Source organism: Stegostoma tigrinum, chromosome 4 (assembly GCF_030684315.1).
Source record: "Stegostoma tigrinum isolate sSteTig4 chromosome 4, sSteTig4.hap1, whole genome shotgun sequence".
NCBI lineage: Eukaryota > Metazoa > Chordata > Chondrichthyes > Orectolobiformes > Stegostomatidae > Stegostoma > Stegostoma tigrinum.
Window position 1 is genome coordinate 33,284,650 of NC_081357.1, and position 16,771 is coordinate 33,301,420.

The 16,771-nt window shown below is 38.2% G+C and overlaps 1 protein-coding gene across 9 annotated transcripts in view; it reads right to left on the bottom strand.

Moving 5' to 3' along the window:
• The window catches only part of LOC125452265 (glutamate receptor ionotropic, kainate 2), a 431,852-nt gene that overhangs the window by 87,716 nt on the left and 327,365 nt on the right, over nucleotides 1-16,771 (bottom strand). For all 9 annotated transcript variants that reach the window (XM_048530454.2, XM_048530460.2, XM_048530457.2 and 6 more), the window contains one exon: nucleotides 9,218-9,421. In XM_048530454.2, the coding sequence (XP_048386411.1) occupies nucleotides 9,218-9,421 (204 nt within the window). The remainder of the gene's footprint in view (nucleotides 1-9,217; nucleotides 9,422-16,771) is intronic.

The window sequence follows — 16,771 nt, forward strand, 5'->3', positions numbered from 1 at the left end:
TCCATTCTTCTGAGATTATGCCCTCTGGTCTGAGACTCTCCAACACTGGGAAACAACCTCTCCTCAACTACCCTGTAGTACCCTAAAAATCTCATACATTCCATACAGTAATCTCCCATGATTTTAAAGTCCAGTGAAAACAGATCCAACCTATTCAAGCCCTAGACTTAAGATAACCCCTCCAAACCCAGAATCAACCGAATGAACCTTCTCCAGACTGCCTCCAGTGTATGTTTCTTTAGATAAAGGGATTAAACCTGTTCACCAAATTCCAAGTCTGGTCTACCTCATGTCTTGTATAATCTTAACAAGAATTTCTTAGTTTTAAAAGCCAACATTCAATTTGTCTTGCATGTTTTATGCCAACCTTGGATGTGAGCTTTACGTGAGTAATGCATGATGACACCCAAATTCCTCATTGTTTGGCTTTCTGTAATCTTTCGCCATTTTTAAAATAATGTTCAGCTCCTGTATACTTCCTGGCAAAATGTGTAGTCTCATTTTTCCACATTATATTCCATATACTAAGCCTTGCCCACTCGCTTAACCTATTTCCCTTTGCAGACTTTTTGCATCATCTGCACCACTTCACTTCCCAGCTATTTTTGTGTCATCTATAATCTTGGCCATAGGACAGTACTTTCCTCATCCAAGTCATTAATATATATTGCAAATAACTGTGGCTCTAACACTGATCCCTGTGGAACTCCATAGGTTGCAGGTTGTTAATCGTCTGGCATTTTCCCCAATCTAATAATTCTGGATGATTACTATCAGTGCATCCATTATTGCTGTAGCAATTTCTTTTGATATCCTAGGGTCTATCCCATCAAGTTTACAGGAGCTACAGGTCTTTCAATGCCATTAGTTTCCCTAGTACTTTTTCTCTAGGTGGTGTGATGATCAGCCAACCTCTTGCATGATTAAATACCTTTCTGCCACCAAATCTTCAGAGGAGGATGACATTAATTTCCACGCACAGTTTGACTCTTTAAGGAAATCTAAGTGGACTAAAAAAAAGTTGCTGGATAAGCTCAGCAGGTCTGGCAACATCTGTGAAGGAGAAAATAGAGTTAACTTTTCGGGTCCAGGACCCGTCCTCAGAACTGTTCTGAGGTAGGGTCACTGGGCCTGAAATGGTAACTCTGTTTTTCCCTTCACAGATACTGTCAGACCTGCTGAGTTTATCCCACAACTTTGTTTTTATTCCTGGTTTACAGCATCCACAGTACTTTCGGTTTTTACTTAATCAAAGTGGACAAACTGACAATTTCATCCTCATAGATAGTAGGAGCTGCAGATGCTAGAGAATCTGACGTAACAAAGTGTAAAGCTGGATGAACACAGCAGGGTCAAACAGCATCAGAGGAGATGTTCATCCAGCTCTACACCTTGTTATCTTAATTTCATCCTCATGACTTTTTGTGAAAAGTAAAACTGTGTGTTTGCTGAGGAATATCTTACACACGATTCTATTTATTGAACAATCGTTATTAAATATGACATTAGCAGAAAGCCAATATAACACAGAGAGGTTTTAAAAACACACTAACTGTTAAGGGAAACTTTTATTAGGTTATAGGTAGCAGGATACATGAAGTGGAATTGAATTCCATCAAGTTTAGTTGGCATTATAAGCCACAATTTTAAAAGTTTCACTTATTTGTTAGATTTGATTGAGTGGTAATATCAGCATAAGCTTAAAACGTACTGAAATTGGTACAGTTATGAGCTCTATGAGGTTGTTATATTTTGAAATGTGTGTTTCATTTAAGTAAAATCAGAGTTCATGAGACTGCTCTGAAGTCTGCCTGACAATAACCTGGATCAACCTGATACAGAGGGAAGAAGATCCAAAATGTCTACACATACAGACAATGACAGCAGCCTGTGTGCTAACTGTAGGTAAACTGTGAGTTTCAAAAGCCCTAGAAAAGTGCAGAGAATGTTGGGTTGTGGACATTTCTGCTGTAAACTGTCCATTTATTTCTCAGATAGGAGAGTGCTGTAATCTCAAGTGTAAGTAATCAATATTTCTACATTGATAACAGTCCATGTAATTCACATCACCATGGAGATGGACTTTCAGAAAGTAAGGTTCTAAGATAGCCTTAAAGGCATAGTTAGTATTCCAGGATTTGGAGAAGGAGAGCAGCGAAGCATTATGGTTCATCACACAGAACTGCAGGTGGAAGCTTGTTCTCAGATTGAAAGGACGAAATTCAAAAGTACTTCAAATGAGTGGAAAGATTTGTCTAGCTTGTGTTAGAGGAAGAAGTATAACTGCAGAAGACAGTTCCAGGAATAACTATTTCCAAACTGAGAAAGAAAAAGGACTAAGTGAACTGATGGGATCCAATAATCACCTTAGACCAATAATCACCAAGCTGAATTTCTACTTAAAAGACAATGCAAAGCATTCTGTGAAGAATATCCATGTTCCCTTGGATGCAAAAAGTAAAAATATGAATGTCTCTTCTATCATTTAAAATATTAGTTTTCTCCAAAACTAGTGGTTAATTGGTAAAGCTTTCGGTCACTTGATGGGTCAGTTATCTCAGTTGGAAAAGCAGCTAGTGACAATATAAAGTAATACTGTCAGTGTGGTTTCAATTCTGCACCAGCTGAGATTATCATGAAGGACCATTCTTTGTGGAATGTGATCCTCAGGTTAAATACCACCAGTCATCTGGTGACCACTTTTTTACAGTTAGACACTAAGAAAATGTGAAATCTTGTGGTATCATCCATTCAGCTGTTAACAAGAAATTTGAATTTCTTTTTAAAACTAATTGAAGGTTGTTGCAATATTCCAAGACGTATCTTTCCAGATCAGTGATGGTTGTTGGACAGTCATTTTTTGTCCTTTGATGTGTGCATTATAGCGAATAGTATTCACAGTATTTGATATGCAAAGCAGCTGATTTTATTTGAATTTTATGGTTTTTGTCCACAGTGTTGCTGTTTCAGATGAGCCATGTTCACCAAATGTAAATCATTTCACACTGTTATGTGAAAGAAATAGATACGTTGGAGTAACTTTAAGTTTGTCACTCAATCTTAGTACATAGATCTTAACCAAACAATCCTAACTCCCAAAGATAGTGGGATCATTTGAGCACGCTGCACTTACTAATTAAAATTTGCACGAAGTTCAAATGCTCAGAGGTATAGAAACAGCTGGTTGAATGGCCTCCTTCTACATCGTAACACTTCACTGATGTAAAACATCTTCTAGCCTCTTCTTACATTTAAGAACAAAGACTGAAGTCTGGAAATAGTACATAATGCAGCATTACATTTCAAACTTTGCTCATTGCAATCATACTGAGGTAACTATTTTAGCAGTGATTTTCATTCAATGCTTCCTACTTGAGTACAAACAATGCACTCAAGTCAAGATTGAGCTCTGGACCAAAGCCCTGAACCAAAGCACATATATTTGTTCCTAAATGGATGACTAAACATATTTTTTAAAATATGTAATAGAATTTGTCATGAATTTAATACCGCATCATTTCAAGTGCCAATGGTAAGAGCAACAGTTTGTTTGGGAAAAGTAAGATTGCAGAATCATCTATTGGCAAATACGCAGAGTAGCTCCAATCAGAAGTATCAATTTATTCCTTAATTGTTTTTACTATTAAAAAAAAATTAGTTATCTGGGAGTGATCACAATCAAGAAGCTAAACGAAGGCATCAGATACAATCAGAAACCACAATATGGTTGGCATTTTATCTCTCTTATACAATTGCTAGTAAATTATTTTTTTCATTGCATTCTTACCACAGTAACAAACGGAATTAAAATGACCCAAGTCTCAAGCTGAACTCTCATTACATTCATTTCTCTAGTTCATCATCCTGCCCAAGTTAAATTTGACACCACCATGTCAGCTTCAGGCATTCCCAGGTCTGTTAGCATAGTTAGATGCTAATGTACGAACTACATGTTGTTCAGCAACAATGTGTCTTAAACTCTCAGCATTGGATTGTAGGTTTCCCTGCCAATGGGGGGTTAACAGTGAAATCACTTACAGTGTGTCAGGATGCTGACTCCAACTCACTGGCATGTGCATTTAACTCCACCATGTTAGACCGTGCAATGAGCAAACCCCTTGGGAGAGGAAGATTGTCAACTTCAATATGTTAGTCACTCAATTACTGCAATATTAATGCAATTTTCGCAATTTAACTGTGCGCTCATGAGTTTTGGATAGCACCAGTAAAGGTATGGTAAGATAACAATAGCAATTGAAGGACTGAAGACCTATATAGAATTATACCGCTAATAGCATGGCGGTCATGTTAAAGGACTGATAACCCCAAGGTCTGGACTCCTGATTTGAAGTGATGAGTACAAATCCCACCATCACAGCAATTATCTAAGTAAATCTGAAATAAAAAGTCAGTATTAGTAAATACCAGAATATTCATAAAAGCCCACTTGGATTACTATGTTTTAGGCAAGGAGGTGAACACACACATATGGAATTTGAGCAGCAGTAGCTCATTTGACCATCAAGCACTACCCACCCTCTGATGATGATCTGATTGTGGCCTCAACTCAACTTTCTTTGTCTACCCTGCCAATGGGGGGATTACAGTGAAATCACTCACAGCGTGTCAGGATGCTGGCTCCAACTCACTGGCATGTGCATTTAACTCTACCATGTTAGACCGTGCAATGAGCAAGCCCCTTGACTTGAGTGCATTGTTTGTACCCAAATAGGAAGCATTGAATGAAAATCACTGCTAAAATAGTTACCTCAGTATGATTACAATAAGCAATGTTTTAAATGTAATGCTGCATTATGTACTGTTTCCAGACTTCAGTCTTTGTTCTGCCCTCTGACTCACTTGTTAGTCAAGAATCTATCTACCTCTGTCTTAAAAATATCCAATGGCCCTGCTTCCATTACTCTACATGAAAAAAAATTTCAAAGATGTACAACCATCTGAGAGAAAAACATTGTATTCATCTCAGTCTTAAATATGTAACCAATTGGAAGTGCTACCTTCCTCAATCTAATCTGATACATGACCCCAAACCAACAATGGTGTGTGCCTCTCCGTTTCCCTCCAAAATGGCCCAACAAGTCACTATATTGTATTCATAAAGGTAACTGTATTTAAAGGGGTGATTAGAAATGGGCAATAAATGAGGGCCTTGCCAATGACACCCACATTGTTCCAAAACCTCAAAGCTGCTTTCTTGCCATTTTTGTGCAAAATTGAACTGTAATTGAACTAACAGGTTATTTTCACAACTAATTATTTGCCAACTTTGGAAATTCATTGACAGCAGTGTAATTTGTTTGGTTGATCTCTGCCTGGAAGCTCTCACCCAGCAGGTCAGCATGGGTGATTTTATGCTATTGTACCCCGATGACAACCAAAAGTAAGTAACTGTATCAACAGCCTACTCCTCACAGACTTGCAGCTCTCCTGAGGAGAAGGAATAAGAACAGAAATACGACACAGAGGAGTCTTTACCCAGCACAAAAGGTTCATGGAAAGGGGGTAAAATCTACTTTGAAATGTACCTCCAGATATCATTTCAGTGGTAGCAAATATTTAGAACCTTCCATAAGAAAAGCCTGCTGCCAACTAGATGAGATGGGAATGCTTTACAGCAGTAGTTTCAAAATCATCATGCCCCCTGACTTTTGTATCTCTAGAGCTTTTCAGGGATGGGCTGAAGACATTTGCAAGATCTCATAGCAGGCAACACACAAATGCATTGGACATTTGTCTGTTGTGTCAACTTTGCAAGTAGATGATGCCAGTTTATTAGCTTTTGCCCCATCCCCAAACCAACAATTGCTCCCTTAAAATCCAATAAGCAATCTCAGAAGAGTTCCTCCTGCTGCATCAGTCGACCAATGTGATACTTCTTTAAATCCATACCAATTATCTCTTGTCTCACCATGTGAAAATCTCCAATTTCACTCCCAAATTAGAGTTGGTTTTGTCTTTGAGTCCAAGTATGTATAGGGACTAGACTGAGATTGCCCAAACACATGTAACTATCCTTTTGACAATGGATAGCGGTGTAGACTTGATTTTTTTTAACAAGTGGTGGAGGTAAAAGTCAAGAGTCTAGCTCAGTCCACTGTTATGTAATTCTCATGAATAAAACCAAGATATTATATTCTGGAAACTGGAGATGAAAACAATAGTGAAAAGTAACAGAAACTCTCAAAAGTCTAGCTGTACCTTTGGAATGAGAAGCAGAGTTAACATTTTGCATCCAATACAGTATTTCTTTATGCTTTCGAAGTTCCAAAGAGGAGACATGTTGGTCTGAAAATGTTAACTTTGTTTCTCATTGCATAAGTGCTGTATGACCTGCTGAATTTCTCCAGTACTTCCCGTTTTTAATTTTCATTAATGGTCGGCCAGTTTTATGCAATCTTCAGCACTGTGGAATACTGTGCTGCTGATGCCCAGTCAGATTCACAGTGAAGGAGTTTCCATTGCAACATAATGACTGTAATTTAACTGAGGAATCATTTTGAAGGGTTAGAGTTTCAACAGTGTTGTATAAGTGTAGCAAATGCAATGAACATTTTTGCAGATTAAGTACAGTTCAGGTTCCTGCCTCACTTTAGTCACACAACCACAAACATGAAGTCTTCTATGAACTGCTAACACCCAGATGATTTTTTTTGTCTCATTTAAAAAATACTCCTTGAGGCATTTACCGGTGGTAATCTGGTGCATTTATTAGTTTAGCTGAAAATGAATTTACCAGCAAAAACATAATTTTTCATAAAACTGTCCAGCCCTCCAAAGTAACCCGACTTGAAATGACTTAAAAAATTCAAACTTTTCTTCACTGATGTACACTAGTCAGCTACTTATTAAAATAAATGTTATTAATGCATGATACCTTTTAAAAGTTGCATACTGGCACCTGTGTGCTGAAGAAAATTAGTTTAATTTGGAGAACCTACGGTAAAGCTCATGCTAACAGTAATTATGGTATCTTATCTCTAATCTTCTTGAGCAGCTGTCTTTATGGTCACAGCATTTCTCAGTGTCGAGTAACAATTCTCAATAAAATTCAATGATGAGTTTAAAGAAATAGCATTGATTGCACGGCACTTCTCAATTTACTACAAGCTGAATAGGGGCTATCAAGAAACATTAAAATCAATCCACAAGTAAGTACAACCTTGAAATTCTCTCAAATCATGCCAGATGAACAGTGTGCAGGAACATCTAACATCTGAACAATGTTGCATCATTCAAACAGAGAAAATAAATCCTTTTAATGCAACGCTATAATGAGCACAGTAGCTATTTTAAGACCAGATAAATGTCAGACAAATTAACGTTTTGAAGTCCGTGTGATCAGGTGTTGAAATTTGTCTGAGAATCAGGAAATCTGAACCTTTCTCAGCATGGAATCAGCATCTAACTGAAAATCCTATTTCAGAGATTAACTAAAAAATAAGTCCTGCTGCAAGTAAATGTTCACACTAGTAAAACAGTCAATTCCATGGCAATCCTATAACATAGAAATAAGATGCATCTCCTTGGTATTCATTTTAGCATTCCACTCCACAAACTGATCATAAAATCGTAAGAAATAGGAACAGGAGTTGACCATTCAGCCCAACGAGTATTATGATTTCCTGCTATGACCTACATAATAATGCATTAAAATATCCCATTGATACAGTCATCATTCTTCATGAGAACACTGCAGTAGTATATATGACGCTGAGCTGCTCACACCATAGAATAAAAGTGTGCTAAATTAAAGTATGCTGCTTTTACTTTGTTCATAGGCTTGACTGGCAAGGTCTGCATTTATTGCCCATTCCTAATTCCCTTCTAAAGGCAACGACGAATGCAATTGAGTTTGCTCAACCACTTTAGGGGGGCAGATAAGACTCAATCATATCACTGTATTTCTGGAGTCGTATTTAAGTCAGATTGGATAAAGATGGCAGTTTGTCTGCCCCAGGTAGAATTTTACAACCATCCAGTAGGTTTATGGTAACCATAAACGACAACAGCATTTTTTCCAGATTTAGTTCATTAATTGGACTTAAATTCTGAATTACAGGGGTGGAATTTCAACTCATTTCTCCAGGCCATTATTTTACTTCCTTGTATAACCATTCTAGTTAAATAACTACTATGCTGCCATATTCGGCTGCATCAAGCTTGACATCCTAGCATATTAGCAGGTGGAAAACCTGTTGAAAGAATCTGAATGATTGTCAATCAAACACAATTCTGTCTGACTTGATGAGTAGGTTTTGTTTTAATTTCAGAGCTGCAACCTCCATGACATTTTAGACCTATCCCCTCCCTACCTCCCCACCTATACTCTCTCCACCTATCTTCTTTTCTCTCCATCTTCGGTCCGCCTCCCCCTCTCTCCCTATTTATTCCAGAACCCTCACCCCATCCCCCTCTCTGATGAAGGGTCTAGGCCCGAAACGTCAGCTTTTGTGCTCCTGAGATGCTGCTTGGCCTGCTGTGTACATCCAGCCTCACATTTTGTTGTCTTGGATTCTCCAGCATCTGCAGTTCCCATTATCTCTGACATTTTAGCTTTTGTGTTTCTGTGAAACCCAGGCTTCCATATAATATACTTTTCACACTTCCCACTCCCTTTGTAACTCTGAATAAATATCAGGGGCTCCAGCTAGCACAATAGAAATGGTCGATGCATTCGCAGTGCAATGACATTACAGCATCCTTGGTAACTCGAAAACATGGTAAGGCATCTTGCAAGTCAGTTACCATGGCAACACTGTATCTTTAGGTTACAATTAAAAAAAATCAGATATTTCAAGCATGAAATTAGAAGTATGTAAAATGAAAATAATTCACATGGCCTCCGTAGTCAAGTGATTCTTCTTTACATTTCCCTGCATCTCATTATAACTCCAAGACACAAACAATTCTGATATAACGTGTAATGTTTATGGCACCCCCTGTCAATGAAATATACCTGACATACTCTCTCACAGCATATCACTTGTGATAAATAGCTATATGCAGTTTTTCCTAAACTGGCAGAATAAAGATCATTTTTGTACTATTCCTATATTACAAATGTGAGTACACTTCAAAAGTACTTAACTGACTATAAAGAATGTTAAGACTTCCCACGATGATGAAAGACATGATAGACCTGCTAGTCTTTCTTCTTTTACTGTATTTAAAATAATTCCAAGTATAAACTACTTACATGATCCATCAGTTCCCTGACCATTCCATTCCACTGTCCTTTTTCATCCTGAACTCCATATCTCCCATCGTCCACCAGTCTGACCTCATAGGTAAATCCGAGGATATTGGACAACTCTTTCAAGAGGTCAATGCAGAATCCCTCAAATCGACTATTTCCATAAAGAGGTTTATCGGACTTTTTAAACATCACATAAGGCTCTTCCTGTGAAAGTTGATAACAGCAAGGAATCAGTGTGAGAACTTTACACATCCCAGGTGACAAATACATCTCAGAGATAATGTCTATCAAAACTGCCTTCTGTTAATCAGGTACAGACTATGTCAGAGCAGATAAATTTGAAATGTTTCTCAATGTAATCCCTAAAGCCTCGCATTCCCTGCAGTGAGAGCTGCTGGAGCTAAACTATTATTTGAAGAAAATACTGTAATTTGAGATCTGAGCCATTGAAATAATGCATTTAGATTTTGTGTTCATAAATCCTAGAATTTAAAATTGATAAGCCGTGGAAGTTCCTAATGAAAAATTAAGTGTCAACGCGTAAAAATAAGAAATAAAAATCATTATAAATTACATCCTAGGTATGATTAGTAGCTACAGCATATTTATCTCAGTGCTGAAAGGGAACACATTATTTGAGTACCTTACATGCCAAACTGAACAAAAAATCAACAAAAAAAGGTCAATTAATAAATATGATGACACTTCGGAATGTAAAAACCTCGGAAACCCAGCTTCATTTCAGATAGTGTCTATTCTATCATCAACATTGTAAATAATCCTCAACTTGCTGTTCTTCACTGTCCTATTTTCGCTGTGTTCCAATTAGGTCATTTAAAAATATTGTAATATGTGATTCTGCATAATCTCCAAATGAATTCAAATGAATAGCCTGATTTCATGCACCTTGTTCAATAAGCTGAGAGCAGAAATGGATAAAATATGTTGGGGGACCACGATCACCGTATTTTAACTCAGTGGTCACAATGGAATGGCCTTTTATTCATTTCCTTGCGCATAAAAGATTAGAATACCAACATTCACAAAAGGAAGATAAAAATGATATACTACCAACAGTTCAAGTAAACACGTGTTTTATATTCATTATTAGGTAACAAAGATGGATCTATTCGAGTGTAATGATGCATTAATTTCTATTTTATTTAAGCTAAGGTTATCAACCAGTTTTGATTATTGTTTATTTTCATTTTGAAGGTTATGTGAAGTAACTAGAGAACTTTTTGTTAAGATTTAAATCAAAATTCTTGAGCTCTTTAATATTAAGTGAGACAGTAACTGTAGCATGTGCTTCTAGATCTGATAATCACACGGCTGGACATACAACAAGGTCCACTTTACTTTGCTGCAACACCTCATATAAGTCCTGACCCCAGAAGAGCGGTCTCTACTGTCAGCTTTTCATTATTTCCCACCTCAATATTTGCGTGATCACTCTAAGTGCAGTTTCCATAATGGCAAATTAGAGATGGTTTAGTGCTTTAGCAATATTATTGCCCTAAACCAAATCAGAGAAAGGTAAAGATTTCATAGTTTTCCCAGACCATAGCACTGCTCTCTCATTAGAAAAAGCTGATGGTCACCACACCTCAGGTCAGGGGAAAGGTTGCATTGGTGTTTTGTTTGAATTTCTAGCCCACAGCACCATTCCATCACTTGACATATCTAGTTTCATGCATGCATTTTGAGAATTGCGGAAGCATGTCACCATTCTGAAATTTCTAAGATTATTGTGATTGTTCACCAATAAACAGGCAATATATTTAGCAATTTTGGATTGGCATCAACTGTTTGATCTACCAGTATCACATATGAACACTGTCAATTTACATTTTCATCTAAATTACCCCATGCAAAAATACATAAACATACAATCATTTCAGGTAGAGAAAATAGTGGAAAAACAACATTGGAATTAACAGTAAGTCATGTAAATTGGTATGTCTACCACAACTCGAATGTCAAATCTAATCATGAAACTGCCACGCAACCAGCCATTACCCTTACATATGTCTCAAAGTAGCCAATCTCGCAATAATAATCACAAGAAAACTCCTCAGATAACCTAAGAACAACAGAGAAATCAGCTTTATCCAAACATACAAGCAATAAGTGGTCATAGGCCATTCATCTCTTCAAGCCTGCTCCACCGTTCAGTAAGGTCACGGCTGATCTGTTTGTGTTTTGAATTCCACATTCCAATCTAACCTGATCACCTTTGATTCCCTTGCATAACCGGACCCAAAACATTAACTCTGATTTTTCTCCACAGAAAATGCCAGACCTGCTGAGCTTTTCCAGTAATGTCTGTTTGTGTTCCTGATACACAGTATCTGCAGTTCTTTCGGTTTTTATTAAGAATCTATCCACCTCCAACTTAAAGATATTCTTTGTCCCTCCTCCACCACACTGTGAGGCAGAGGTTTTCAACATTTCACGGGATTCTGAGAAGATTCCTCTCATCTCTGTCCTAGAAGAGCAATCCTTAATTTTAAAACAATATTTTCTATTCTGGACTCACTCATATTCTTTCCATGACCACCTTGTCAAAACCATTCAAGATCTTACAAACTTCAATTAGATCATCCATTGGACCTTTGGGCTTGAGGGAAATAAACCAGTCTGTCAAACTATTTTTCATATGATAACCCTTTCAGCCTGATACCAATCAGAAAAACCTTATTTGAACAAGCTCCAAAGCATTTGCATACTTTCTTAAATACAGAAACCAAAACTGTCCACAATATTTGAGATGTGGTCTCACCAAAGCCCCGTGGAACTGGTGAATAACATACTTACTTTTGAGTTCAATTTCTCTCCTAATAAAGGTCAGCATCCCATTAGCCTTACTGATTACATACTGAACCAGCAAACTCAACTTTTGTGAGTCATGGGCTAAAACTAGAAACATGGACACCATACAAGTACCAGGCAACAAACACCTCAAACAAGACACAATCTAATTATCAAATTGTCACATTCAGTGGCATTGCCATTGAAGAAATCCCAACTATCAAGCTGCTATTATCATTTACCAGAACTAACGTGGACTAGCCATATAAATACCATGGCTGCAAAAGCAAATCCGAAGCCAGTAACTGACCTCCTGATTCACCAGAACCCGCCTACCACCTACAAGGCAAATCTCATGTGTGATGAAATACCCTTCAGTTGCCTGGATGAGTGATTCTCCGACAACACTCAGTAAGATTGACACCATCCAAAATAAAGCAACCCATTTCATTGGAACCTACCCACTATCATTAATAACTACAACATTCACACTTTCACCACCAATAAACAGTTGTTGCAACATGTACCAATTACAGGGTACACTACTGCAACTGATCTTCTACAGCACCTTCCAGACATGTGGCCTACGCTTCATTGACCACTGCAGTTCAAGGCGGCAATTCAAGGATGAAACAGATGGGCAATGAAATCTCATGGACAAATTTTATAAAGCACAAAACAGCCAAGCCAGACTGTGACAGTGATGTTAAAATTCAATCTTATGTTTTATTTTATGTTATTCCATTACTTAAATATGTTGCAACTGAAGCCCCACATTCTAATTAAAATCAAGAAAATTTATCTTTTCATTCTGTCTACTATTCCTGTTCTGTTATTGTCTGAAACACATTATTTACAAAGATGGAAATGAATTACATTTCATAATGGGTTTACCAGTGAGTAAGCAAGAGAAAATGTGATAATAGCAAAGATAGCTTACTTCCTGTAATGTTAACTATTTTAAATATTAACTAATAGCAAGGTTTTTCCTTTGTCAGCATATTCCCAGAGAACAATAAGTGAAGGGCTTTCTGGTCAGCTTTAAAGCTTTCGACAAAAGCCAAACAAATATTTACCAGCTATTGATTCAAAAAACACTTTGGCTTTCCTGTCAAATATCCAAGTCTAAGAACAACTGTAGATTTAGTTAAATGTCTTGCATCCACTAATTTAATTGCTTCTTACACCCAACACTCTTTTCTAAACCTGAGTGATTGATGAAAGGATAAATCTGTATTGAGCAGTCTGTAAAACCAATGTTTTCATTTTGCAGAGCGCAAAGCTTTCCCTATTATGTAACTGTTACAGAATACATGCAGTTTTGTTTTCTTCTGATGATTTTGTCATGCCTTCTGTTGTCAACTCTTTAATATGCAGTATCTCCGAATAAAATTATTCCTTCTGAAGTGGTACGTCAATGAGCAATAGATTACTCTGGTTAAATGCAAAGATTTCAGAAAAAAAAGAGCTATTGGTTTTCCTGTGTATTGTTTCAGGATGACCCTTTTAGTTTACTTAAATTGACTGTCTTCATCAATCACCCTCCAACCAATGCCATCTGGTCAAATGATTCAATCTAATGAAGGCACTGAAGATGGGCTACAGGAATTGGATTTTAAAAATGTCATTCCTAAAATGAAATGTAACAAAACAAAGTGATGGGCCACCGGTTTCTGGCATTTTGTCTAAAATAACATCAGGCAATATTTCTATATTTACAAAGTTTGCAGTATTTTGCAAGAAAAGAATTCTGTGTCACTGATAAATCTTAGCAGATAGATAAAGAAACCAGGATAAATACCAGAGTTTTGAAATCTTGATTATACAGTTATTCCCATCCACAGTATGCATCTGGGTACACTACACTTGCCTGTTTCCACTCCTATCTTTCTAATCTGAAAATCAGGCTTTTCTTCCAGCTCCAACTGCGCCTCTGGTGTCTTCCGGCGATCTATCCTTCAGCTGTCAGATTGCTGCTCTATCATCCAGTAATCAATAAGAACCAACTTCTTCAAGCTGAATATTGAGAAGACTGAAGCTATGGTCTCCCAGCCCCTTCACAAAGTCCACCTGCTAACCACCTACTCTGCTTGTCTCCTAACTCTCCAATAATAAACAAAACCATTTGAAACCTTGGTGTCATAGTGAACCCTAAGTTCAGCCTCTGATAATATATCTAAAAGGTTACCAAATCCATCAATTTTCACCTCAGCAACATTGCCTGCCACTGTTTATGCGTCAGTCCTTCTGCTGTGCATCCTTCATCTACAACTTTGTTACCTCTTGACTCAACCATTCCAACACACTCCTGGCTGGTCACCCCACATTCTAAACATGACATTATCCAACACCCTGCTGCTCATATCCTAACTCACATCGAATCCTATTCATCAACACTGTGCTTGCTGATCTGAATTAGCTCTCCATTACCCAGTACCTAAAGTTCTTATCTTTGTTTTCAGCTTCTCTCTTGGGCTTCCTCTTCCCTGCATCTGATATCTCCTCCAGGCCACAACTCTTCAAAATATTTGTCCTTTACAAATTTTGATCTCTTGTTTCCTCCGTTTCATCGTTCCACTATTGGTGACTTGCCTGTAGCTGCCACAGATGTAAATGTTACAATTTTCCACCCAACTCTTTACTCCCTTTTAAGGCACTTCTTCTTCAAAAGAACCGAATGCAGTTTACTCCTTCACTGACCCACGTGCCAGTTGCTCTCGTACCTTATTTGAATTGGCATTTATTCATGCGTAAGTACCCACTTGCAGGCTTAATTTTGCCGTTATGTGATTTCATAAGTGAAGAGATAGCAAGTCAACTGCCCTGCTATACCTGTAATGAATGTCACTGTAATGATTATCAGTGGGGGCATTTAACAAGACCAACACAGTGTTGCTTTATTCATACACAAGCAAAAATTTCAAATTGTCTCCAGTCAAGGTCCACAGTCAGGGTCACCATGAGCAGGTTTCATTGTTGACCTTTCGCACACACCCTTCCAGCAAATATCATTGGATATTAATCCTGAAAAGGAAGCTTGATTTACATTCCCCTCCAAAGGCACAGGGGGCATTTGTGGTGTGCTGCCAAGGACCAGCCTATTTAAGATGGCCTGGAGATCAGAAACTTTCCTGGAATGTTAGGCTGAGCATTTCACTTATTGAGGCATGGAAGCAGGTTTAGTCACTTAAAATTCAAAAATGCTAATGCCAAGATCAGGGGTTCAGAGTGCTAATTACAAACATATTTGACAGCGAAAGTCTAGAGTTCAGCATCGGGGAAATGGGCTGTGGTCAGCAAGCTGGGAACAACAGAGTTGCCTGCTTTATGTCAAATCCAGTGAGTGGGCAAAAATGAGGTGAAAAAATGATGTGGACATTGTGCATATAGCAATACCATCACTGCTTTTAAAAAAAGCCTACATTCTCACTATGCATGACAAGCAAGGATTCAAACCTCATGGATAATGGGAACTGCAGAAGCTGTAGAATCCAAGATCACAAAGTGTGGGGCTGGATGAACACAGCCGGCCAAGCAGCATCTCAGGAGCACAAAAGCTGACATTTCGGGCTCAACCCTTCATCAGAGAGGGGGATGGGGGGAGGGAACTGGAATAAATAGGGAGAGAGGGGGAGGCGGACCGAAGATGCAGAGAAAAGAAGATAGGTAGAGAGGAGAGTATAGGTGGGGAGGTATGGAGGGGATAGGTCAGTCCCGGGAAGACAGACAGGTCAAGGAGGCGGGATGAGGTGGTAGGTAGGAAATGGAGGTGCAGCTTGAGGTGGGAGGAAGGGATGGGTGAGAGGAAGAACAGGTTAGGGAAGCGGAGACAGGCTGGGCTGGTTTTGGGATGCGGTGGGGGGAGGGATTGAGGTGGGCTGGTTTTGTGATGCAGTGGGGGGAAATGGTATCAATGTGGACTTCACAAGCTTCAAAATCTCCCCTCCCCCCACTGCATCCCTGACTGAAAAAAAAATTCCTCATCTTAATTCAAAATGCTCTATCTTTAACTTGAGACTGCTTCCTCTGCTGCTCGACCCTGCTTCAGGGGAACATCCTTCCTGCATCTGCCCCATTGAGTCTCATGTCTGCATACAGTTCTCCATCTCCTAATTTTTTCTTTGTAAATCAACCCCATCATCCCAGGAATGAGTTTGGTAAACCTTTGTTGCAGTCCAACTGTGGTAAGTATATCTGTCCTTCGGTAAAGAGGCCAAAATTATGTATAATACTCCTAGTTCCATACAATTACAGCAAACCATCTTTCCTCCTGTACTCTAGTTATTTTGTAATAAAGGCAAATATCCCATTTGTCTTCCTAATTTCTTGCTGTCCCTTTTAATGGCATACAAACAAGGACATCCACATCCATTTAGACATCAAAAGTTCTGTATCAGAGATAACAAGGTGTGGAGATGGATGAACATAGCAGGCCAAGCAACATCTTAGGATCGGGAAAGCTCCACACCTTGTTATCTCAGATTTTGCAGCATCTGCAGCTCCTATTATCTCTGAAACAATTCTCTATCTCTCACCATTAAGAAATACTCTGCATTTCTGTTTTTCTAAATGGACAATTTTACATTTTCCACATTATATGCTCGCTCGTATATTTTTACACAACCCTCTTTTAAAGTCTCTTTGCACCTTTCTTGTATGCTCACCTCATGTTGTGTCATCAGCAAATACTTAGAAATTATTATATTTGCTTCCCACATCCAAAATATTAATAAAGACTATAAA